The sequence below is a fragment of the Melanerpes formicivorus genome, unplaced genomic scaffold, assembly GCF_026170545.1.
Source record: "Melanerpes formicivorus ecotype bairdi unplaced genomic scaffold, bMelFor1.0.p_v2 SCAF_2, whole genome shotgun sequence".
NCBI classification, from domain to species: Eukaryota; Metazoa; Chordata; class Aves; order Piciformes; family Picidae; genus Melanerpes; species Melanerpes formicivorus.
In genome coordinates this window covers 49,747,111-49,774,121 of record NW_027142354.1, presented here as the reverse complement: position 1 = coordinate 49,774,121, position 27,011 = coordinate 49,747,111, and the positions used below count along the sequence as shown (strand labels likewise).

General features: G+C 39.0%; 1 protein-coding gene across 1 annotated transcript in view; it reads right to left on the bottom strand.

Annotated features, from left to right (window-relative positions):
- The window catches only part of ATP10B (ATPase phospholipid transporting 10B (putative)), a 51,513-nt gene extending 30,559 nt beyond the window's left edge, over window positions 1-20,954 (bottom strand). The window contains 6 exon segments of the mRNA XM_068148482.1: window positions 360-431; window positions 1,789-1,933; window positions 4,526-4,632; window positions 7,313-7,398; window positions 9,767-9,971; window positions 20,051-20,954. Coding sequence (XP_068004583.1) covers window positions 360-431; window positions 1,789-1,933; window positions 4,526-4,632; window positions 7,313-7,398; window positions 9,767-9,971; window positions 20,051-20,553 — 1,118 coding nt within the window. The 5' untranslated portion in view covers window positions 20,554-20,954.
- Between the last annotated feature and the right edge of the window lie 6,057 nt (window positions 20,955-27,011).

The following is a 27,011-nucleotide window of genomic DNA, read 5'->3' as shown; positions in this document are numbered from 1 at the left end:
TGTCAAACTGAAATCCCATTTCTGTGTCAAAAAGAGTCCACTGCAACATGAAGGAATAAAATTTAAAAAGCAATTAAATCAGTTCAATTATTCATCTTTTTTTCTGGATGGCCCTTACTTCTACTACTATTACACTGATAACTGGCTGATGTGTCATATCACATATCCAGGGCAGGCTCAGGAAAACTTGCCAGGGCCACAGCATTTGACTTTGTCAGTACAAACCAAAATCAGAGCAGTAGCACTAATCACAGAATGGTTTGGCTTGGAAGGGATCTTAAAAATCATCCTGTTCCAATCCCCCTGCCATGGGCAGGAACACTGTCCACTAGACCAGGTTGCTCAAAGCCCCAGCCAACCTGACCTTGAACACTTTCAGAGAGGGGGCATCCACAACTTCTCTGGGCAATCTGTTCCAGTGTCTCACTATCCTAGTGAAGAAGCACTGAGATGTAATCAATTCAAGAGAAAAGAGGCTTTGAACAGAAAGTGGTCATTGAGCCTCTGTTATCCTACTTAAAGCAGGACTCATCAAATGCCAGTGTACTTAAAATTTGGCCCTTTCAACAGCATTATGAGTTCCTATCAATCCTGACCTGCCTGGAATAGATTAGAATCAGAGCTGGAAGACAAGCAGGTGCTTATGTGCAGTGAAGATGATGTTTTTGAAATTAACATTCTAGTAAAGTCCAGTCAGGTAACCCCAGTTCTTATATTCAAGTGTTCTCAGTTGCAAAGACCCTAGGAAAATGCAGGCTAGTCCTACCTAAACAATTATTTATTCCCACAGCTTCCTGTAAAGGGGCTTTTGAGAAAGAAGGTACCTGTGGAGACTGTAGACTGGATGAATTGTAAAAGCTACATAATTTTACTTTTGCTGTTATAAACAAAGAACATCCACTCAAGAAGCAGATCTCAGATGGCAAGTAATAATTCCTGCAGTGCATTAACCAGCCTCCTTGTTTTACACATATTTTACCACAGTGGAATATGGGTTTATTTGAAATGTTTATAGCCATGGATGAGTTTCCATTAATCTGAATTCCTCAGATTTGCCATTTTAAGTTGCTGTTGGAAAAACCAGAGCTTAAAGATCCTAAGAACATTCAGCACATGTCTAGAAGACCAAACTTAACCAACGTTTAAGATAAGTGTGACTGTTTGAGGCTGTCCCCTTAAGAAAGGGAATATGGTAGTCGGATGTTGGTAAATGAAAAGAAGGATCTAAACTAATTTCATTGGTAGATTGGGAGGAAGCACCTTCTGAACTGGGAGTGCAGCAGAGTTTCCTGGGAATTCCTGCACTTTTATCTTCAGTCTTTCTTGCGCTCCTCCTTTGGGCAGCAGCTCTCTGTTCTGGGCTTTTGGCCAAGGCTTGACCTTGAAACTGATAAACTGCAAGGCCTGTATTAACTGCTTTCCAATTAACACATAACTGCTTCTAACTTTTTTTCTCTTTCTCTCTCTTTCTAACCCGCTCTGGGGAAAGGGTGAGAGAGGGGGAAGCGGAGGTGGGGAACCCCCTCAGCAGAGGGGGGAACTCTCATTTCTGTGCTACTTTATTGTATATCTTTGTATATATTGTAAATATTGTAAATTTATATATTCCCCTGCGTTTCCCTGTTTTGTAAATATACAGCACTCATTGCTTTGCTAATTCAGCTGTGAGTTTTTTTTCCTTTCCCTTCAATTTTTCCTTCCCTTTACTTTAGAGGGGGGAGGGAGGAGGCTTTTTGGCCTTACCCTTCCAACCCTACGACAATAAGCAATGAAACAGAGGATTTTTGTCAGTGCTTCATACCTACTGCTCCAACAAGGCACATCACAAACAGGAGTCCCACACATACGAATATATCCATATTCATCCGTCGCTCCAACTTGCTGCGCTTGTAACGAGGACCGTTGTTATTTAGCATGGCCTTAGTTTCATGACCTTCAAAATACAAATTAATATTATCATGTTTATGCAATATTTTGTAGGGCTTAACAAAATCTTTTTTCTCACAAAAAAAAGAGCAGAATGCCTACATTGTTAATTTGACTTTAGTTCTATTCAGTAATTTTATTGCCCACATTCTCATTTGTCTGAGTAGCAGAATGTATCAGAGACTAAATCCAGAGGTTTACAAAAGTCCTCCATTACATTACAGATTTCATCTGTCATATACCTTTTACTTGCCCAAAGACTGCAAACTCAGCAGTCGGTAGATCACGTAAATACTCAAAAGCCAAATCCCCTTGAGAATAAAAGGAAAAAGAACAATAGTATTGTATTTTTGTATTTTACAAACAACTTGATTAGGTGCTATAGAGATTCCTGAAACCTACATCTGAATACTTTTCAGCAGGTATTTTAAAGGCACCAGCCCCATTTCATGTGTTAAATAAAATTCAACATGTCAGATCCAGCAGTGACAGGCACTGATGTTATTTAGTTTTTCACTATGTGGTTGTAAAGTGCTAACAAAGCACTGGTATGAGAAAAAAAAACAAGCCTCTAATCCTTAAAATTCACTGAATTAGAATTGAGCTGGTATACTTGTAATGGGAAAAGAGAAGCCAAGAGACAGAAATTGCTTTTTCTAGGCTATTAATATTATCTAAACTGTGGCTCAGCAAGGGGGATATCTGGATACCATCTGTTGCTATATTAAATGATATCTTTTATATTTATTTCTACAGTCCTTCCCCTGAAATGCAGACCTTGTAGTCTTGTATTGAGTTTTCATTTGTATGTGCATGGTGTATGTGAGAGGGACTGTTTTCCTTTTGGCTTTCTCTAGGGAAGTGATCTGAACCAAAAGCTGGAAGTCAGGTGTGATTCAGTCATGCCTGCTGGATTAATTCCAGGTTTACATCAAAGGTTATTAACTGAGGCAGAGAGCAAGAGAGAAACTTACTCTCCAGCCTTATGTTCAAAACATTAACCCAAGAGCTGGGATTCCTGGCTTCCTGTTCCAATGAACATGTAATTATTTACCCAACCTGGAGCTATGTCGGTGGGACTAGCTTATCCTACCAGTGTTCCTTCTTTTCCAACAAATGTCAATGTACATACCCACTTGTTCCACTCAGTCAGGTATTCAGGGTACAACTTGTGAAGCAGATGTATGTTCACTCCCACACAAGCAGAAGCGAGAAAAAACCCCAAGTGTTCCCTTTGGCAAACAAATGCTCTAACCACCAAGCTATACAGAAGAGAAGGGTACTGCTGCCTGCACTTCTGTTCCTCCAGCAGCTGTGAGAATCTTGTTCCTCACTTTTCTTTTATGTCAAGCTTAATGGAAACAAAACAAACCCAAACCCTCTAACCCTTTCCAGAAAACTCTCAAGGAAATGTTGATGGATTTATTTGGGGAAGAAAACAGAAGATACTTCTTTCCAAATATCACCTCTGCCATTCCCTTCCACTTCAGCTGACCAACAAGAAAAGGATACACCTGTAATACAGTTATCACCTTGCAAGAAATAGAATATTAAAAATGAGAGGAATAAATGACTTTGTTCTCCTCTAATCTTCACAGTTTCATATGCTGTGCAACACAGCACCTCACCTACCAACCCGCTAGGACCTTGTCTCTCTATCATTGGATGCTGAAGGGCTTATCTGAAACTTCATTCTGGTACTTTACTATTTGGAAAAGCATATAATTCTTGCTGCTGTCCTTATCACAATGAGGAAACTATATTGGCTGTCACTCTGTAATGAGGTTTTTGTGCATTAGTGCTATTGCTTTGTGTAGAACTATTTAGGCAGCCAGGGAAAGTACAGCCATATTTGGGTCAGATGAGAACTGCACAGGCTAAATAATCATGTTAAGTGATGGCTGTACTCTTCACAAAGGCTTCCATTAGAAAGTAAGTTTGAGGAGTAATAGAGTTATAAAAATGGAGAATGTGCCATCTTGTTATATGACTGATCTTGATTGTTCAGAAAAGGTCACAGACCATGATTAAAAGCCAGAATATAATCAATGTCAAAGAACCCTAGAAATTAAGCTGGTTCTGGCTCAAGGGAGTCTAATTTTAGAAGAAAAAGAATAAACTTTTATACTGACATTTACAATAAGATGTTGGAAATGGAACTGAAGACTTACTCAGATCAAAGACACCATATCTTGAGAATGACTTTAAAACTCTAATCTTTGCAACCAGCAGCTTAAGCAACGTTAACAGAGATCCACATTAGTATCTGTACTGATAGCCAAAGGAACATACTGGGAGATCTTAACTAAAGAGAAGAAAAATAGGAATTCTAAGGGGAGAAAGGGAGAGAAGTTACTCCAGACAATATCAAGATATTTGACAGAGACAAAGATAGTGCCACTTGCCAGAGACCCAGTGCAGGACTTGCTGGCTTTGGAGATAGATGAGTTAATAGCTTTACTTCAAAAAAGTTATGTAATTTTCCCATGTACTACCACTTTTAAATGTCAAACTGTGGTGCAATATTAGACTACCTATATTCACTTAAAGTTATTTCCAGGGAAATTATGTATTTACCTAGATAGAAAATGCATCTTACCTGCATATATAACAATTCCTACTGCAGCCTCAGTATTTCTGATTGTGCATCCACGAAGCAAGAGGCTTTCAATGTTAAACCCAATCCGTTCATGATTTGGCTGCTCCCTAGAAGAGATAAACAAACAAACAAACAAACAAGCAATGCCTTTTTCTGTTCTAATAGAATATTAAACAAATTTTTGTGTGTGCATGTTTATTTTAAGTTGAACTCAACAAACTCTGAAGGACCTATTTTGTTTGTGATCCAGATAGCTTCAGTTAAGACCCCAGTAAGAAGTTACAGAGAAGTCCAAGTATCTCTTTTAAAGAACACTTGCAAGGGCTGTGTATCATGATGTCAATGTGAAACAAATTTGACTTTCACTCAATACCTTATCTGGCAGGTTCAGTGTCTCATAATTGAAGCCAAGATCTATTATGTGACTTAATTCAGATGGATGAGCAGGGTTTGCCTGCTCATAGGGGCTCAGATGAATACACCCACACCTTACAAGGGCTTCTGTCAGCCATCAAAGGGCTTCTCATCTTTGTGAACCTCAGTTCAAACAGTCTCTAGGTTGAGGCTCTCTTCTTAATTCTCACAAAGGACAGAATTTTCATCCTGTCTGAGAATGTCCCATTACACACTAGATGCTTCTGCTAGTAGAATAGGCTGATGGAAACAGAAATTGTAAGGTCAGTGCCCCATCAGGCAGGCAAGCTGTTACTTGGCTCTGAAAATGAAAGCAGAAAACTAATTTTGCTTACAGTTTTTATTATACACCCTGATTGGCTTCTCCAGAGATCTTTACCAAAGCTGAGATTCTTCACTTCAGTCACTCCATCTGGTTTTGCTATGTAAATATAACCATCTGAAAAGATTTCTTTGTCTAGAATACATATATTTTGCTACTTTCTATTTGATATTTGGTATTGTGCTTATCAGTAAACTGCTATGTCACTTAAATGGAGGGCAAGGTTAGTTGCTATCTTCAGGGCTAGGTACAGTCCTACACCTATGTGCAGATGCACATTATCACATGACATCAAACCAGACAAATTAAAAGGTTTAGGTGGTACAGCTGGTAAAATTGTTAAAAATAATGTCAGAAACTTGTTTTGTCTGGGAATCTAGATTCAGCCTTGGTGAAGTTCATCTAGTAGAAGCCCTCTTGCTTTCCTGTAAGCAGAATTTGATGTGGTCAGGCATGTCAGAGGGATGTCATTAAGTTTTTACATTTTCAGCCAGAGAGTGCACTGCTATGGTTTAGGCAAGGCAACAGAGCTTCAATAATTTATTATAGGTTCTTGGAGGAAGATGTAACCTGCTACAAGTAATTTTGCTCAATAGCTCAAATAACAGCATACTAAAGAACTAAAGGCAGAAACTTCACTAACTGCTGATAAGTAATTTTCACTGGCAAATCCATTCATCTACCCCTGAAGCAGGGAGAGATAAGGCAGCTAATTCCATATTCCACCAAGCAGGTGAGATAATAGGCATCTCCAAAAGAGATTTCTGTTCCAGACTTTCAGGAAAGATTTGAAGATTTTGAAGCCAGCCCTGGGCCCTAAGGGTGTGTATCTGTGTGTATTTTCTTGTGACATATGACCTCCATTTCTACAATCTCAGTGCTCTTGTGCCATAGTACAGCAGGCTAATTGGAAGGATTGCTCCAATTTAGATTATACCCACTGGTCCTCAAAGCCAGCAACCACAGCTAGCAATCAATGTAAACTTGACCTCTTTTTCCCTTTTAAGATATCACAGCAGAGAGGAAAAGGCATTGCTATTAGAGGCATTATTCTTACAGGGCATAAATTCTCAAGACCAGATTAAGCTAATGGGTGAGAACCTCTGGTTCACTCTTGTTAGAAGATCTGGTCATTTACAGTTACTTTGAGTGCAAGACTTTCACTGCAGAGAGTCTCTTGGAGAAACATTAACTCCTGGTTTAGCTACTAGTAAACTAAACAGAATTGAGGCATACTGATGCTGACAGGTTGATACAGTTAATTGCACAAAGTTGGGCATGCATTTGGTCTGTGGCAGCAGGTATCTCAGACAGTTCTGTGGAGTGGGAATCACCTACAGTCATTCTGAAGAGGTCCTTGGGAAACAGGTGCCCTGTGCTGGAGGGTAAGAGGATTTTAGGACATGAACCACGAGATGCAAACTGGCCTTACAGCCAGGAAATGGACTTACATCTGTGGAATTTTCTAGTGTAAATTTTCCTGTTGTGCCTGTGCCGAATTATTTAATGAAACAGAACATGGACAGAGGATGTGGCTTTTCCCTCACATACACAGGTTTACACTATAAGTAAAAGGTTATATTTTCATACTAGTCTAGCACATTGGTTCAGAAGGGTCTTTCTTACTTGGCTGCTTTTTCTAGCTGGAAGAAGAAAGTCTGATTTGCTTGTTAGATCCTGGTTAACTTTTCCCTGTGGACATATGTGAAGAAACTACAGCCACAGAGCTGAATATCTTTAAAAATTAGGCAGGATTTAGACTTAAAATCTAGCCTAGCCAAACCCTCAGGTGAAATGTAAATAAGCTTGTGTCTGAATTCTGAAAAGAGCTGAAGCCTTGTGAGAACAGTTTGTACGAAACAAACATAAATTCAGTGTCAAGCCTCAATTCTGCCTTGCCTCAGATTCCAGTCTATATTGACTTCTGAATCCAGAAATAGGTAATAGTGACATCCATCAATTTCTGTTAAATATGTTCCTACCAACCAGTTCCTCCAAGAGAAATATTAAAGTTCAGACACAAAATGCATTGATGGGTGACAAATACTTACATGTACCCTTTGAATTTATTGAGATCATTGTTAGGCACTTCACAGACGATGGTGTTTTGGAAAAATTCAGGTTCAAACAAAGAATTCTGCAAGAGCAAACAGACCAATAATGAGTGTCAAGTCCAATGAGTATTTCAAATGCTCAACAATAAGAGCAGCTAAGTATAGGCCACCAGCATAGTTAGGGGCTGGAACACTTCCCCTATGAGAAGAGGCAGAGGGAGCTTAGCTCATTCAGCCTGAAGCAAAGCTTCAGAGGGGCTGAGTAAAGATCTGAGATTTTCCTCTCTTGGATTAAGACCTGGTTAAGTTAAATGAAGAAAATGCAGTGTATTGGACAAGACATCACAGATTCCAATTAGTGAAAACATCTGTCTTCTTTTCAAGTGAATGTAACAAACAGTTCAAATTATGTATTAAATAAAAACATCCTTCAAACAAAACCAAGCTCAAATGAAAGTAATTTCTGGATTCATCAGGATTGTGAAATATGTCAGAAGAGTTGAGTTACTGGCCAGGGTGGTATAGCCGTAAAATAAGTGCAAACATGCCACAACTCCTTGAACTTCAAATAAAATTATCCTACACAAATAAAACTAGAAGCAAGACCAGCACAGAAAACCAACAAAAAAACAAACTACAAAATGAACAAATGAACAAACCAACCCCAAAGAAGGAAGGCAGTAGAATAAGTCCAAACTGCCAAGAGACCCAAAACAAGACAGAGCTTTTCAGGCTATGTACTTGCTCAAAAAGAGCTTGGAGTGGAAGTGAGACAATTTTGCTTGATTTCCCCTGTGATCAAGGAAACAGGCTGGGATTTTCTCCTGTGTGAAGCAGTCCAGAAAGCAGATAGCATGAGAGGTATTTGACTGCTTTCTTAGCACACAAGACTTTGTTTTTAAATTAAGAAAATTGTATTAAAAATGGGATGTGAGAAATATGAAAGAGAATTATTACTGATGTGCCATAAAATCTTTAAAAGAACTCTAAGTCACTTTAACCCAAACTCCTCCCATTAGGGAAAGTGGAAATCAAATCTGCTGCTGGGCCTCCTTACGTTACACTTTTGTACAACAAGAGAGACTTCTAAATATTAAACTCCTCCAGAAACTACAAATCCTGGGAAACTTCCATTGGAATTCACACAAAAATTTCCCAGATTGGAAGAGGACTTCCTTTTGCTGCCAGTCCAACTCTTAGTTATTTCTTCACTGTAATTTTTACATTACTGTTTCCCTCGTTTTTTTCTTTTTCTGAGCAATACACACACTCTTTGTAAATATATATAAGCACATGCAACCAGCAAGTCTGATCTAAATATATAGTTGAAGGAAATAGAAAAGTTTGATGACCATAAGGGCATTTTGTCTACCTTCTGATCCAAAAATTTTCACTGCATAGAGTACCTGACCACAACTGGCTGTGGAAAATGGTGCAGTTATGTCTAATGCACTGGCAGCTGTGTCTCACCACCAATAACACAAAAAGATCTTCCTAATGGCACTGCTACTAATGACTAAAAAAGTGAATGTAAATCCTAGATTGCCTGCCAAGTGTTTGGATTTCTTCTCTGCTGGAGTGATTCCAGTGGAACAAACAATGGAGCATGCTACAAGTCCTTAAACTTCTTGTATTTGAAAACCTGCCCTGCTATGTTTGAGAAAATATTAAATATGCAGCAAGTACAACTCCTTAAGTCACATTTTCTTGTTTACTTCAGGCTTATCAAACATGAGTTAAGAAAATATACAAGTAAATTGTTTGCAGAAAGAAAATGTTATGGCCCATGGGGAAGAAAAAGGTGATTTTAGCATTCATGCTTGACCTCTGCTAACTATCAAACTGATGTCAAATGCATCACTTTTATTTAACTTTTTGCGTTTTCATTTACCTTGAGTACCTATGCAATAGCTTATTATACTCTTATAAAAGATTCCATTATTTTGTGACAACTCTGTGTGCCTTGGAGCAGTTCCTAGTTAAACTGCCATACATCTACCTGCCTAGCAAATGAGCAATAATATAGCAGCTGCAACAGAGAAACAAAATCCATAAGGAAGCCTGAGGCCACTGTGAAAGAGGGGCCATGAGCTCTCTTCCAATTTCCATGCAGAAAAAATTCTCTGAGTAGAAGCACCTTTGCTAGGGGATTCACTGTCCTAACAGTGCTGTTGTCCTAACAGTGACACCGAGTGTTGTTGCCTAAGCATCTCTTGATGCAGTTTGCTGATAAAAAAATACCATCTGAGCTAATCTTCCTTTTCCCACAGCAATTAATATGTTAGAATAACAACAATCTTTTAGGACAAACCGCTGCTTTCCACACAGGGTATTAATTTCAACATGCAAAACACTTTCATGAGATGTATCAGCCTGTCAGAACCTGTGCATTTCATGGCTGGAGCGTGTGACAATGGAACCAGCCCTGCACTACATTGTCAGCAGACATACCTGGCTGGAGAACCCCAGCACAACTTGTCGTTGTTTAAGGTTGGTCTCCCCATCGAGATTGGCAGTTTCCAAGTGACAGATCCCATTCTGATCAGAGGAGTAGAGCAGTAGGATATCAGCTGGGATGGTCTCGTTGCACTGCAGCTGCACAAAATCCCCCACTCGGACATCCTTCCAGCACTTCTCAACGTAAGCATGTTCTTCCCTGTTGCATTAAAAACATGTCATGGGTGAACAGTGACATTAGGAAGTTAGGTTGTTAGTAGGGCTTTAAAAAAAGAAAACAGGGGAATGGTGACACAATGTTGGGGCTTGCTGTTTGGTGTTTTTTTGGGGAGGTATGTGTGGTTTGTTTTGTTGTGTTTGGGTTGGTTTTTTTTTTTTAAGACACAGCACAACAGCTAGAAATTAATGATTTAGACACTTACATAGTATTACTTCACTGTACACCACATTCAAATAAAATCTTTACAGGGAATAAAAGCAAACTGTAGAGATATTCCTCTTTCATTCTAGCATTAGCACTGGAATCTCCACAGCAAAAACAGTTGTTTCGGCTAACTAACTGAGGTGTTCTGCAGTATTTTACTCAAGAAATGTAGATGTTTAACCAAAAAAATATTAACTTTGACTCTGTGACCTTTTCTCAGGTATTTTTCAACAACAGCATATATATCCTAAAGCAGCAAACTTGGTAGCTCAGCTACATTTACTTCAGGTCCTTCCAGTTTGTCTCTCTCAAAAGGTTGATTCCAAATCTTGCACTTAGCAAAAAAGAAACAACAAATGACTCCTTAATATTAATAAAAAAACCCCTCAACTAGAGCTCAAGTTTAATGGAAAAGTTAAGATAAGAAACAAAGAGCTTCTAAATTAAAAACAAAAATAAAGTGTGTGGGGTGCAAGGTTCAGGAAACAGCAAACTTTATTTGACACTACATTTTCAATAATTGATCCTTCGACTACTCTTAACCATCTAAGCAAACTGAAAACTGCACAATAAGCTTTAAAATTAGTTAATGGGAAAACTGCAGGAACAACAATGGCCTAGTTCCTCTAACTCTTGAGAGGAAATTATTTTTTCAGTATGAATAATTGAATCTTATGCCTTGTTCTGTAAGAGGGGAAAAATGTTCATTGTACTTCACCAGACAGACAGTAAAAGAGTTTTTGTAATGACTCAGAGTCTCATTTGTTTTTTGTTTTTAAGTTTTTAACCATCCTCATCTATTGCCTGAAGAATACTGTGTTTCAATTAAGTGTCTGTATCATGAGAAGGGGAGCAGTGATATGGCAGATAAAGTGTTTTGGTACAGTTCAAAGCGTATATCCAAGCATTGCTTCAGAGTCACGCCAAAGGCTACTTCCTGCTAACCTACTTTCCTGATCTTCCATTAAGGAAAGCCAGCCATAATGCTGACAGGCAAACCCTTGCATTTGGCTTATATCCTCAGCTGCAAAACAATAAGAAATAACAGCTTCCTGTAAAGGTTATGCATGCAGTCAAATTCTGTGCATTTCCCAGTGGTATCCACTATTTATTCAAAAGCGAACTCCCACCCTCCCCAACCTAACTGTTTAAATCCCTTTAATGCTACATGTGAGGCACTTGCTAAATAATGCTATTGTAGCTGTCATTTTGTTTTTCCTCTGCAATTTTTCATTCTTCTTTATTTTGTCTGTCTTGACTTACCTGTATGTCTCTTTTTCTTTTGCTCAATGACAGCCATAAAAAGACCACACTGAAGATCTGTAGTTCACTGTAATTTAATTTGAGGTTGCTATGCATTTAAATGTAAAAAAAAAAGTAATCCAAAAGTCCAAACTTCCAGATAAATTTGTATTTGAACACTATTGAAGCAGGTGCATATTGAGTACTTATTGCTCTTCAAAGTAAACTTTAAAATTGGTACAGTAGATCAGCTAAGTAGCTATGAATCCTTCCCATGTCACTTTCTGGGGTAGATCTTTTGAAATTTGTTTAAAACACAAAAAATGAGATAACACAAGCAGTTTAGAGCAAGTAGGTAGCTTGTCTTGCTATCCTAGGCATTTGGATGCCATGTAGAATTTCCATACAATGTCTGCTATGACTTCTGCAGGGCTGTTCTGCTCTGTACATCAACTCTTGCGTAATTCTGAAGTTTATAGAACACGCTGCTGAATTTCTATGCTCATGAAATGCTATAGAAGGGCCTTGCCCAGCTGGCTCTTTTCCACATCAGCCTGAATAAACCAGGCTGGCAAAAGTAATCCACAGAAATCATAGATTTGCAACTTTTTTTTCCATAATTTCCTATGAAACATACATTACACATAAAGGTTTTGGTTCTGCCCATTCACTAATTACAGAGCAGATGGTGAGTAAGAAAAGCCAAATGACCTGTTTTAGTTCAGAGGAAATATCTCACTTAGCACAGGGATTAGAGTTAAGGAATTGCTGGAACCCCAAACCTGCATTCAGGAGCACAGACTGTCCCCCTCTCCCAATGAATGTCGAATTTGGTAAAGAAACACATTTTCTTTTCCTGAACTATTTAGCTGGAGCTGTGAGATTCACTCTTTCCTACAGTACAAACATTTTCTACAAATTTGAGGAGAATTACTAGTGGATGAAAGGAAGAAAAAGACTTCATAAGGAACCTGGCGCTCCCCACAGCAGCACTGGGTCAGTTGTCTAAGAAGATTTTAAAATGGAGTAGTTTCCTCTTGGCAATTCCTGTAACTGGGAACACTGCCCATTTTCTGTTTAGTGATTAAAGTTCATAGCACAAGCTCCAGCTGTTAAATAAACAGAGGAGCTTCACAAAGCTAAGATGGTCTGACGAGCAACATACAAAGAAGGCAAACACATTTATTCAATAAAATAAACAAAATGTGGTGATTTTCCAAGAGGTGGAAAGATGGAACTCAGATTCTTATAGCATATGACACCAAGGTTGGGGCACATCAAAGACATGATCTAAGATAAAAGTTTCTCAGTACTTTCTCTCCTTTACCAGTCAATTTATAAACAGCACACTTAAAAGGTGCTCCTTTGCAGTTCTGGGATAATAGGATAGCATGATAATGTCAATCACAGCATAGCATAGTGCTGACAAAAAGAGGCAGTTAGCCTTGAACAGTCAAAGCGAAGTCTGTCAGAATTTGTTATTGAACTCATCATATCTGACCAGAAGGCCTGAATTAAATAGACTTTATGAAGTAATTTCTGGGAAGAAGGATCATAAAAAAATCCTGCTGTGGCTAGAGATTGGGGGGGAACATGAATGAATTATTGACTTTGTGTCAACTATTTCATTTCCCATTCTTGGATTCAATGAAGAGAAATCAAACAAAAACTGGGTCAAGATGGATGGTGAATGAGAGCAAATAAAAATTATTGTTTGCTCCCCAGATAAGATTAAATACAAGTCATTTTTCACGTGCACTCCACACCATGTCTATGAGTCCTACACTATTTTAGAGAAAGATCTTCAAAATTTTTTATCACCTGTATGAACCAATTAGTTCAGTGAGGTTTATTGCCTTGAATTACTGCAAACTTCATCTCAGGACCCTTTGCAGCATGAGGTAAAGACATTGTTTGCTCTACCTTTACCATAAATTGCCCTAAGTTTAAAACACATATTGAGAAACAGTATCAGTCTCATGAAAAGACAAACCCAAACATTTGTACTTTATCATAGGTAGATTCCCTGGAATGTTACATCTGAAAATGGCCTGCCTTGAGCATCACCTGTTAGATAAAAAATGCTCATGTTCTGTGAGTCTCAGTTCTGCATAGACAACAGGTAGAATCACACAGCTACCTATCCTTCACAGCTTAGTTTTCCACATAGCATAAGAATGTGTGGGTTTTCTATCAAAGACTACACCAGTTTTTATAAGGAAAAGCCTCATAAAACGTTTTCAAAGACTGCTTTATGGGCATGACCTCACAAATAGGAGTTTCTGCCATAAATCTTTGAAAAAAATGACAAAAAAGGAGCAGATTTAGCACTTGTTGAGGAAGATGCTAGACTCTAGGAACTGATTCTGAAGCCCTTATGTAGGTCAGAGTATAGCAGAGTACAGTACGATAGTACTCCTGAACAAGAGATATCTGAGCATTCATCACTGGTTTCTGTCACGTTACCATTACAGTATCTGGGAAGGCTGTTTTCATGGCATGAACATCAGCCCAGCAGCATCAATGATGTCATTTAGCAGCAGCTGTTCCTGTAACAAGCCCTCATTAGCAAAAAGCTACAGCATTTCCTGATAGGCCCAAACTCTCTCTCAGGATCTGAGCACCACTTTGAGACAGCAATAAGCATCTTTTAAAGATAACAGGAGTGAATTTTTTTCTGGAGCCTAATAAAATGCAACTTTAGTTATACCAGTTTAACATTCCAAACTCCCTAGTACTAGAAACAAATCTCATCTTTATATGTGCTAGAAATGTCTATAGCATCCTAACAAGGAACTTATTCTTTCAACAGTAAATGAAGTCTATATTCAACTTCTGTAAACATTTCCAGTTTATGTGAACCTTAGGTAAGTACTGGATCTTTATAAAAGTATTAAATGTCCACATGCAAGGTTTTAGATTTCTTATAACTCACCTTCATCCCAGTTCTAAAATGATTTCTATGAAATGAGGAAATAATAATAAAAAGGTAACAAGTACTTTGAATATATATGTTCCTAGACTTTACTAGGTTAATTTTGTAAGTTACAGAGGATTGTAAATTTTTTAATGCTGTCTTGAACAAAATGCTGTTGCTACAATTCTGCTTGGCACCAGGTGGAATGAACAAGTAACTTCAAGGCCACTTAAGAACTGCTAATAATTAGCATTAGTTTCTAAAGACTCCCATTACCTTCTCGAGTTTTTGGAAGACACAGTTTCCCCTCCACCCCCCCAAGCCCCCCCCCCAGTTACCTCCTTACATGACCATGTAGCTCTTCAAGTCATATGGCAGAAACCTGCTTCCCTCCAGGTGTTTTAAAAACACAGACAGTTAGGATGGAACTTAATGCCATGAGGTCATGATTCCTCAGGTCTCTGAGCCAAAGCCATAAGTTCTCATTTATTTGCCCTGTGTGTTTACATGTTAGCTTCTGCTGCTGTCTGCTAAACCCTTGCACATTTTCTGCAAAGCAGCTTTAAATGCCTTGGCAGGTAATAGATCTTGAAGAAAGCTCTGATAAAGCAATACACACACCAAGGGTAGCATTAGTAATGTATTTATGGATTTTCTTCCACAGAGACCAAGATCCTCACTGTAGCAATACACACTGACTGACAGGAACTGCTAGCTTGCTGCTCCCTGACTTTCAGGTGCTGTTGTCTGGACCTGCTGCTGCCTGTTGAAAACCTGACATTTTACTTCTGCATTTAGTCAATTCAGCACATCAGACATTTCTTCATTACACAGTCAGCATGTTTGCTGTAAGATAAATTCATGTTTTAATTATTTCTTCACAATTTTTGTACCACTTATTTCAAATAGCTGCATGGTGATATAACAAACCTGAGTGTAGTGTTGGTTAAGGCCATTTTCTCAGCTCACTGCAGGTTTGATACTGCTATTCCAAAGAAAATTGTTTGCAAATTTAAACCCACAGGAAAAATGGTAGGACTTCAGGCAAGCCACAGGCTTCAGACTCTTCTTTTGGGGTATGTATAAAATGAACCCACTAAAGCCTCCAGCAGGCTTCTAGTGTTTAAAGTTATGCTCTGTTTGAAAATAAAAATAATAAAGCAGAAATAAAAGGCTTCTTAACAAGTGAAAACTGAGAGGTGCTGAATGACACTTTAAATGAAAGCACTGACAACTCATCTCTTTTTGCTGAATATGCTCTTGGCAGGATGGTATTTTCCCCTCCTCCTGCCTTCTACTCTACGAACTTTCAGGTTCACCCTGGGATGAATGAAGTGTATATGATGTTTCCAGAATCCAGAGAAAAGTTGTCTTTTTTCTCTCATGTCTGAGATTCCACAGTAGGTCAATTCCTGTTTTCAAGCATGCCCCCTACCTTCTCTGCTTTCTTCCAGATGCTCTGCTGGTCATTGGCCAATGCCAGTTACACTCCCAGACACGGGGAGTGTCCAAAGGAGGTAACATCTCTCCTTCTTTCAGAAGGTCCAGCTGATCAGAGCATATGAAGATGGTTGAAACATAGAGGCAGTTTTGCGAGTTATAAGAAAACATAAAGTATATTCTATATACTGCAACCTGTAGACAAGGGGCTCTCCATTGCTGTCATGTAGATAAATTACAGCACTGAATTACAACACCTAAGCTGCCTGAAATATTTTAATTCCCTTTCAAACCACTGAGTCCATCTCAAGCCACTTTCAGATTTCCAGCTGTTGTCAGTTCTGACTTCAAGCAACACAGAGATGAGTTCTTTTTTTCCTTATTTCTCCTGCTCTAGGACTTAGTGCTGGTGCACTTACACCAAGGACATAGTCACAGCAAAGGCCAGCCTGAGCTATTTGTATTACAGCATTCAGTTGGTCTACAGAGGGAGATTGATGCTTGTAGGCACAACTTGAAAACCACAGGGCCTGAAAGCATCACAGAGGAACTTTCTATTGAGAGAGCAATCAGGCTATCTCATTTAGGATGCCTGCTGACTACCTAGGTATCTAACACCTCCACAGGATGAGCCAAAGCAGCTAGACTTCTCTGAGTCACTGTCTCAGGTATCTGACTTTAGGTGCTTAAAATTAAGCAATGTGAATAACTTAAATAATGTTAGTTTTATATGGCTGCTGCTGTCTAATGTGTGGCTGTGCCATCTTGAACTGTGTGCACTCCTTGTATTTGTGTCTGAGGGTCTGTTGAAACACTGCTAAAAGAATAGGTTAATTCTTTCAGAAGTGTGAAACTAATGTAAAAACCTGTCTTGATTTTATGGAGCATTACTTTATAACTAGTTCAGCTTAATTGTAGGTGTATATCAGGTCCAGGTCATACATTAATTACTTATAGAGTAGCTTCTTGAAGATTATAGAACATCAAGAAAATTAAATAATAGCTTTTAGCAGCTGTGGGGTTGACATTCACATACGGGGTTTGTATACTACATTCAGTGCTGGCCCCCACTGGAAAGAGTTCAGAGAAAACTAACTACAGTAGGTTTAGAAGGATTGGCTGACAGGAAAGTTCTCTGGGTGTAGCAAAATGAACATGATAAAAATCACACGTATTTAAAGACTGTAATTAAATGCTATGGATGAATAACTAACTAGGGCTGCATGAAACCAGGTGACATGGGGAATTTAAATGGAATTAAAGAAGAATGATAAAGCATAGTATCATAGAAAATGCTTTGTCAATCACATTTTGTAGTCATGGGAGCCTCATTGCTTGGAAAATTTAAAAGCAGACAAAGTATATTTTAAAGAATACCAGGCAAAGGACATTAATTAAACTGTACTACCTGCAACTGAGTTATTTGTTTTTGTCTGGTGCTGTACAATCTGTTCTGACAGCACAAGAGTTTGTACACAACTGTTATGATTCCAAAAGGTTGTGGTTCAGAAATCAAAATCTCCACAATTGAACATTAGATTTAATTTATTGCATCTCCCTAAGATACTTTAATGACAATTAATTGTCTCCTATTTTCTCAATTAAATGTTCTTTAAATACACTATTTGAGGTGTCTTTTCTTTCATTTGACTGGCAGACTAGATTTCCCATTCCAGCTGATTCTGTGAAAAGAAAATTAGAAGAAATCTGTTTACAGGGCAGCCTATTTAAATTCAATTTCCATTGCTTTAAGCTGAAAGAAGGCAAGTTCCTGCATTTGCCCTAGTCTTCAAGAAAGTTTTGAAGAACATTCAGCATTTGGAAAACATTGTTCTGCCTTTGTAATTTTTTTTTTCCAACAAGAACCAGAGTCCTCATTATTATAATTAGAAATAAAGACAATATATTCTCTAAGATTAACTCTTAAAATCCAAGTAATCATTCACTTCAGGATGGAAGATCAGTTGATCTGTTTAAAAGATATTTTTGCTGTTTCAAGGTTAATAAACTTTGTAGTGTCTTAAAAGAGACTTTCACCTGGTTAAGAAATTACCTACATCAAGTGATTCATAAGAAAGAAAATTAGAAGGCAACATGCTCTTCCATGACTTTGCAGCTAGCAAGCAGAACAAGAAATATCAGCTTCCCAAAGCACTATAGAAGCCTGATTAAAATTATTCATGATATAATAAGCTGTAGCTACTGATCTTATGGCAATTGCAATTACCCACAATTTTTCCAGACAGGATGAATGTTACAGACTGAAGCCCTCCTCATTTTCCTTTCAGTTACATTGCCATTTTGGGCCATAAAAATTTGGTGAAATACAAAATTCTAGACAAGAATTATTCATAGATCAAAATCTTTTTAACGGGATGGGATAAGCAATTTTCTGACAGACCTATGTCAACTTTCTGTATAAGCACTTGTAGCTATAACTTGAATTAGGATATGAACATATTGTAATTCCATGATAGTATCGTAGTATCATTCAGGGTTGGAAGGGACCACAAGGATCAGCTAGTTCCAATCCCCCTGCCATGGGCAGGGACACCCCACACTAGATCAGGCTGCCCAGAGCCTCATCCAGCCTGGTCTTAAACACCTCCAGGGATGGGGCCTCGACCACCTCCCTGGACAACCCATTCCAGGGTTTCACCACTCTCATGGTGAAGAACCTCCTCCTCACATCTAGCCTGAATCTCCCCACCTCCAGCTTCATTCCATTCCCCCTAGTCCTATCACTACCTGAGATCCTGAGAAGTCCTTCCCCAGCCTTCCTGTAGGCCCCCTTCAGATACTGGAAGGCCACAATTAGGTCACCTGGGAGCCTTCTCTTCTCCAGACTGAACAGCCCCAACTCCTTCAGTCATGATGGATATTTTTCTCTTATACAATGCAAGTTTTATTGTAGTCCCCACTTCTCATGTTCCCATGGTAGATTAACATGGTTGCTTTATGCAAAGAGGAAACAAATAAGATTCCCATGTGGATTCACCCATTAGTATCTACTGCACCACCTATTATAATTCAAACTGGTTTTAACAAGCATCAGCACATAATCCATTGCCTCATAGGTTAATGCAACATAGAAAAGGTTGAAACATCCAACTAGATTGCAATCTCAAGAGATGGGGGGGGGGCGCAATTTTGCTAACCTACCCAAAAATCTACAATATGGACAATGTTCATGGTGGAAGAGGAGAAATCTTAAACAAGCAATATTTAGATGCTTTAAAAAAATGTCTGCTTTTCCAGACAAGCTGGCAAGGGGAGCAGTGGGATTTTGTTTCTGACAAGTCATTATCTATATGTGGGGATAAGTTTAGCCCCCAGACAAGCGAATCCATTGTTTTCCTGTTCAGCTAGCAGGATATAAAAATAAAAATCTGACAAACACATGCAGGAGAAACAAACAGGAATGACAACACTGTGTGATAAAAGCCAGAGCTCTGCAAGATCTTGCTTGTGAAAGCATATGTTATATAACGCATTGTTGATTAACTTGAGAGATGACAGGCAACGTTCACAGAGATGGGAACTTCTGCTCTTCTGGCTCCCAGATATTTTAACAAGGAGAAGTAGTTTTCAGCTTTGCTGAAAGAACATTTTGGATATAATGAAGTATAATTTTCAAACTTCTGAAAGTCCTAAAAGCAAGAGGCGATGAAATGTTCTGAAGAACTGAGCACAAACACATGTAGTTAATTCATTTAGAGATGTCTGATCAGAGGCACGTATCACTATCTTCCATTTTTTAAACCACCTTTATTTCACATACTACCTAGTAAAAGAAATAAAATGGAAAGCTAGTCTATAGTGTATAGTGTAAAATTAAATGTACTTTGAAGGGCTACATTGTAAAGATATTTCTTGGCAGTCTAAGAATAGGTTCCACGAAAATCTCGTTCTGTGCTGATAGAATTAATCCCTCTTGAAATTCCTTAAAAATCCATGTGCTCATAGATATTTAAGCACCTGTTTTCACTGCATTCCATGTTTAAGAGGCCAACAGCCGCACCAATACCATTAAATTCAAACTTACCTCCCCAGTCTGAAAATGAGGGGGGAAAGAAAGCTTTTGCCTGTATCAGAACAAATCCCAGGTGACATATAGTCACTATGACTTTGATTTTCCAGTAGGCATTTATTACTTTTAAAAAACCCAAACCCCAAACACCTAAAAACCTCATTATTGATAAGAGATCTCAAGCCAACATTTTTTTTTCAATAACAAAAGCTGGACAAAACTCACCTGCTGTAAATATAGCATCCCATATGATTGATTTCTTTGTCTAATTTGTAGCGCCGAAAGTCCTCCCAAGCATCTTTAATGGCTGTAATGGCCATTATAATACAAATTGGGAGCAAAGAGACTTCTGGTTGGAAAGCATTCACCACTGGCACAAAATTCAGCAGTGCAATGGCCACAAAATAAATATTGGCAAAACGGTGAAATTGCTCATAGATATTTTTAGGGAGGAAAGTCAAGACAGTATATTTCGTGGTCTTAATTTTATTGGAGTCGTAGTATCTGTTTGGATTTTCTTTCCACTTGTTACTTCCAAAGGGCAAGTTAGAGATGATCACCCGCTTATTTTCATTCTTCTTCTTTCTTTTCTTTGCTTTTCCTCTCTTGTCCAGCTCTTCATTTTGGATTTCAGTTTCTGAAGCACCACATCGGCAGCACGTTTCCTTGAAAAAATGTTTTTTCCATATCATTCTAGAGAAGCAACCTGGAATACCTTTCCTTGACATCTTGTTTTCTTCTCAAAAAGTAGCCTCAAGTTGGAAACCAAGTTTAAAAGAGTTCAATAATCCAAATAAACTCCCAAGGAATAGAGAGGAGAGTAAAGATGTCTGAAGCCCAGGGCTGCACGTCCTTCTACTCCAGCCTCCACCTGCCTGGGAACAGGTATCATCCTGACTCAGCTGCTCCAGGTCCTAGAGCCTGCTGGGGAGGCTGCACCTCAGCTATGACAGAGGCATCCTGAATGTTTTGTTATTCCTGTTAGCCTGTGCCTGGAGGCCCTGTTCAGAGCACTTCTCTGGCATTGAATATCTGCTCTAGTTTTACACAGAACAGCGTCAAAGCTAAGAATGTGCACACAATTTCCATGGATCACTCCACAGGTTTCAGGATCACTTTATAAGCCTGGGAGTTGGCAGGAAGTTCAAAGGTAATGGGCAGAGCTCTGCGTCCCAGAAGTCAACAGAAGATTGCTTACAGCAATCTTTCTTCTACTTCCTCTATCTACTACTACTTGCCAGACAATAAAATCAATTCTTAAACAGCCAAGCAAACCCTGCCTCCCCAAATCTAGCAAATCAATGATAGTCAGTTCAGGGACAGTTTACATAAATCACCCTTCACCCTGATCCTTTTCCTCTGATAGGCCTCCAGCTTCTGGACACCCAGTGCATCACTCTCTCATCCAGTAAGTCCTCCCAGTCTCTCATTTCTTCTTCATTATCAGTCCATGTGCCTCTGACATGTAAATATGTAAGCAAAGACGAGACTTAATTTCCCAGAGAGCTAATGAGGTGTGTACAAACCACAGTTTTGGTTTGTTTTTTTTTCTATGACCTGGGCTTAAGGAGATGTGAAAAACAGAAAGAGATCCAACCATTCACATTTCTAAATGGAATCTCCTATTTATTACATAATGAAGTCACAAGCTAAGTAGTCTCAAGTTAGTACTTGGACAAGAAACTCTGATGAAATTGAAATGTTGCAATAAGAATTGCACATGAACATACTTCTTCCTTCTGAGTCACTACTGAGAAAACATTGCAGCTTACTGCAGGTGTTGTACCATCTCCACGACAAAACTATGCTGTATTCATTGCCTGCATTTACTGGAAGTCCTATAAAATTATTTTCAGTTCCTGATTGTGCTTCACCTTGAATGTAGTTGATTATTAATTTTTCCAGTAATGGTTTTAGTGTAAGACATCTGAAAGACACTGCTCCAATTTGTTAAACAGCCTGAGTAATCCTTTCCAGACTTGGATACGTTTCAATTTCCTTCCAGTTCCTTCTGCTACCTGGAGAGGATGTTGTATGTGTTGGCAAGCTGGTTTGGAAACTTGGAATGAAAACTTGTATCTCAGCACACACTGCTGTGGTACGAAACAAAACTTCAATGATATCAGTAAGACTTAAGTGAGATAAATGAAGCATTTTTAGAGGCAGAAAAAGAAGTCTTTTATAACAGCTTTTCCAAACTTACTGTACTCCAAAGGGTCGGCGAGGGAATTACTGCAGAGTCAGATGAGTAGTTTCCACCACATCAAACGCAAGGCAAAAGAATTTGTTTAGTTTACTTACTTGTCATATACTCTGGTTTTAGAGAAGTTTATCGTCTTATCAAAATGGTATTTCTTATAGTCTTCAACAGCATCTTTAATCATACTGGCAAGCAGCACCACAATCAGAGGCAGCATGGTAATCTCCCTGTGGAAGGCTTTCACTTGGGGGAACCAGTTCAGAACCACCAGAAAAAGAAAATAAAGATTACCCAGTCTGAAAAGGTATAAAAGAAAGTAAAAGCAGCCAGAAATTAGAGTGTGTCCTTTTCTTAATGAACATCCCCCATTTTGTGTCAGAGGAACACTAATCATTTCACTCCTCTACCCTCTTCTTTTTTTCTCAGAATGAATTAATCATTTGCTTAACTGAGATCCTTTTGTTTTTTTCTCTCTTTAGAAGAGCCCTGTAACATACATTTCCATATTATTATAGCTACTCCAGTTTCCAGTCATTACAAAGACATTATGTCTCTGGGAACTAAGAATTTAATGATCCCCCACTGCCTCAGCCTTGAAAACAAATGCTAAAAGAAGCTTAAAACACCCTCAAAACTGTGTAATAGAATGGGTGTAAAACCCACATATTTGGAATTATGGAAGGGTTTCCATCAGGAATCCATAAAGGTTTCCACAGGTGGAAGGTTGCATTATGAATGTGTAAAATCTAAACACAGAAGGAAAATTTCAAAGCTAGACATGGATATACAACTTTCATTTATCATACTGATATTTCTCTGGGCATCTTACTGACATGATACATTATGCTGGGGGGGGCCTTACATAATTTCAAACCATCACTTGGAAAGAAGCCTGAGCTAGCATTTGCATATATGTGTAAACTGTTTATAAGCTGGTAGACAAGGTCACTTGCATGCCATCAAAAATATATGAAAATCAGTCTATGAGCCTCTGACACCTACAAAATGTTATAGGTGTCTCATGACATCCAATGAATGTCTTCATGTTCTTAAAAATTAGAGGCTTATTCAACTCAGAAAGAGAGGGCTTTTAAAATAAAACTTTGACAATTTTGCATAGCAAATGGTTCCAGCAGTCAAATGAGACAGCTGGGGTGGGTTAAGCACACCTAGTGTTTACTTTTGTAAAACCTCCATTTCAGACTGAATCAAGTGACATTTGGTTACAAATAATCATCACCTAAATTTCAGCAATGTGACAATTCCAAAAGCAGCCCTTCTCCATCAACCTCAAATACCAGTGTTTCAGGGAGTTCTTAAATTTCCTGTGTCACTGAATGAAGCTTTTTTACCTGTGAAACTGCTCAAAAAGGTTTTTGGGGAAAAAAGTGAACCACGTGTATTTTGTGGTTTGTATCTTGTTCCCAGGATAAAGTGTAGAAGCTTGTGTCCAGTCTTTCCACTGTCTTCCATTGTCAGGAAACACAATCCTCCATTTATTTAAGTTGAGTTTTGGTTTATCTTTGACAGAAAACAGCAGTGGTGTTGATTCTGATAAAGTCTGGGAGGAACTTTCAGTTCCTAGTCGCCTCCAACGATACAAAGCAGAGTCCACAGACAAAGCCATTCACAGCAGTGATGTCAAGCTGAAAGACAAATGCATGACAAGGACTGAAAACCAATTCCATTCTGATAGAAAAGTCACTTCATTTATTGATATCAGACGTTTAAAGAAGCAAACAATACTGTTTGGGGCAGTGCATGTTCAGTCTTTGAGCTCAGCACCTCCTGCAGAGAATGTACAGAATAAAAGACAGAAGAAAATCTTCAATATGGGAGAATCTATTGCTATCTCTGGGGAAAAAAAATAATCTCTCTTATCTATTTTCCCTGTGTTATAACAGCAAACTAATAGGTAAAGCCAATTTAACAGGGGTGAACAATGGCTTTTCCATCACAAATTCTGTATCATTTTCCTCGGTCATAAACTGCCACCAAATCCATTCAGGCATTTTTCTTCAAATGCCTGAGTTTCTCACAGTGCTTTTTGTATTCACACTTACTTTACAGAGGGACTGGTTTAGGTGTTGAATCTTAATAGCTCAGATAACAAATAACTGTAGCATCAGCTTAATCTCATTCGCGCGCTCATAACAGTTTTCCAGAGCCTCCATAGAAATCTGATGTGAATGGAAAACACCAGTCAGCAGTAAAACAATGGATAATTCATTAGTTAAAGAAATTTAATCTCCCAATATCAATCCTGTTGCCATTGCACACTTTGCTTCTGACTTGTTCACACATCTGCAACTGCAATTGCGATACAGCATGCCGGATGCCCAGGCTCTAGCAGCTCAGGTGCAGATGTTATGCTCAACCTGAACAAAGTAAAATTTCAATCCAGCACTAAGAATTTGAGGACCAGAAGCTGCCTTACAACTAAATCTCACTAAATGTGAGATTGCTGCAGAGCAGGATGGTCCCCCTGGAAGGCCAATGTTAGGTATCTCTGGAGCCTTCTCTTCTCCAGGCTGAACAACCCCAGCTGTCTCAGCCTGTCCTTGCAGTAGAGATGTTCCAGCTCCCCAGTCATCTTCATGGCCCTCCTCTAGACCTGCTCCAGCAGGTCCATGTTCTTCCTGTGCTGAGGGCTCCAGAGCTGGATGCAGTACTCCAGCTGAGCTCTCACCAAAGAAAAGTAGCAGAACCAGACTGATAATCTGCTGGCTACACTTCTTTAGATGCATCCCAGAATGCCATTGTCCTCCTGAGATGCAAGTGCACATTGTTGGCTCATGTCCAGTTTCTCATCCACCAGAACTCCCTCTCAGGAGAGCTGCTTTCTATCACCTTATTCCCCATCCTGTAATGATAATGAAGATTGTTCTGACCCCGGTCCAAGACCCTGCACTTGTTGAACCTCATGATGTTCACATGGGCCCACTTGTCCAGCTTGTCCGGGTCCTTCTGGATGACATCTCACCTTTCTAGTGTATTGAGAGTACCACTCAGCTTAATGTCATCTACAAACTTGCTGATGGTGCATTCAATCCCACTGTCTATATCATTGATAAAAATATTAAACAGTGTTTGTTACTAAAAAGAGTAAATCATGCTATTCTTGGAAAGAACCCACATTTTGCTAACAGTTTTGTCATGCATGCTGAAAAAGATATACTGTGGAAAGCTCTTGGCTTCCCTGTTTCAGAAAGAGGGCTTTGCATATGCAATACAGACAACAGGATTGTATTTATTGCAATAAGCAGCCATTAACTACATCTCATCAAACCTGAGGCCACCATTCATGTTAGAAAAGCCTCATTTATTTTCTTCTTGCAACATTTAACCAGTAAATGAGTTTGCCCTAAACATTACCTGCAAAGTCAAAGTGCATTCATTTACAGAATGTTAGGGGTTGGAAGGGACCTCCAACGATCGCTGAGTCCAACGCTGCCTGTCAAAGGAGGATCACCTAGGGCAGGCAGCACAGAAACGTATCCAAGCAGGTTTTATGATTTAGCCTACACTGTACTAGAATTTTACAGGGAACCTCTCCTTGGATCCATAAGATAATATATCCAGGGGACATGAAAACATTTGAAAACTAGAGATAAATGGGGCAATTATTTATACCTTTTGCTGGGAGAAGAGCTGAAGGACAGAGATAGAAGGAATTACGCTGAGTCCTTTCCTATTGTGGATTTCAACATGTTAGGCAGTTCAGCATATCAGAGATGAGCTACTGTCTGCTTAATTGTCTCACATCCTCTCAAGCAGGCCTATACTTAATTTTTAGTTATTTTTTTTCTCTCTCTCTTATAGTATAGTGGGAATATGTAGGAAGTTTTACACAAGAGGAGAACTTGTCATGAGACATGTCTTAAATGAGAATCCAGTCAGAGTGAAGATAGCATGCACTTGATGGAACTTGACATTTTTATTCCCAAATACCTTGAGTTTGTCGTCTATTTGTTAGTAGGGTAATTTTAAATTAGCAAAATTATTTGGAAATATTTCCCTTTATTGGAAAAGATGTTTTTTATATCTCAAGCAGATTCTCTTTCCTTGGGGAATAAATCAAAAAATCTTGGAATAAGAGGTTAATTGTAAGACTCTTTTCTAAGGACTGACTACATTTCAGTGCTTGATGCAGAACTTTCCTTTAGCTTGAGCTGTGTGGAGGCATGTTCAGGCAGCACAATCTCCTGCAGGGCTGCAGCTGTGTTATTAAGACTAGTTTCAAAATAGATGTGCTCTCAGCATATGCTGACATAGGGGTCATACAGACAAGGATGATTATTAGATATCATTCAAGAAGGAAGTCGCCAACTTGCAAGCAGTAATGCTGGATGCTGTGTTGAGCTTCATTTTGTGAATAAGGAGCGTGCTCTGCTCTCCCATATTGCATGCTCATTTAAACAGAGTTAGACTGAAATTAGCTGTCTTGGTGCAATGAGTATCATTGCTGCTAGTGTGCCCAAATACTACAGTGACATAAGTAATACTTATTACATTTGGGCCAACTGCACTTTTCATGAATGCAGGCAGAGGTAGCTTCTGTATCTTTCCTACCTTCCAACACTAATTACAGTTGCCCCATTCACACCTACAAAACTACATCTCCATTCTATCCATAGCCTGGTTATCAGAAAAGAACACCCAGATAAAGAAATGAAAGAAAGGAAATGATTCATATGCTACACTGCCTCTCACTCCTTCATTTGACAAGTCATATGTCTCCAGCTCACCTCTGCTTCTTGGACTTGGCCTTTTCATAGTTTCATTCAGGGTTGGAAGGGACCACAAGGATCATCTAGTTCCAACCACCCTGCCATGGGCAGGGACACCCCACACTAGATCAGGCTGGACAGAGCCTCATCCAGCCTGCTCTTAAACACCTCCAGGGACGGGGCCTCGACCACCTCCCTGGACAACGCATTCCAGGGTCTCACCACTCTCATGGTGAAGAACCTCCTCCTCACATCT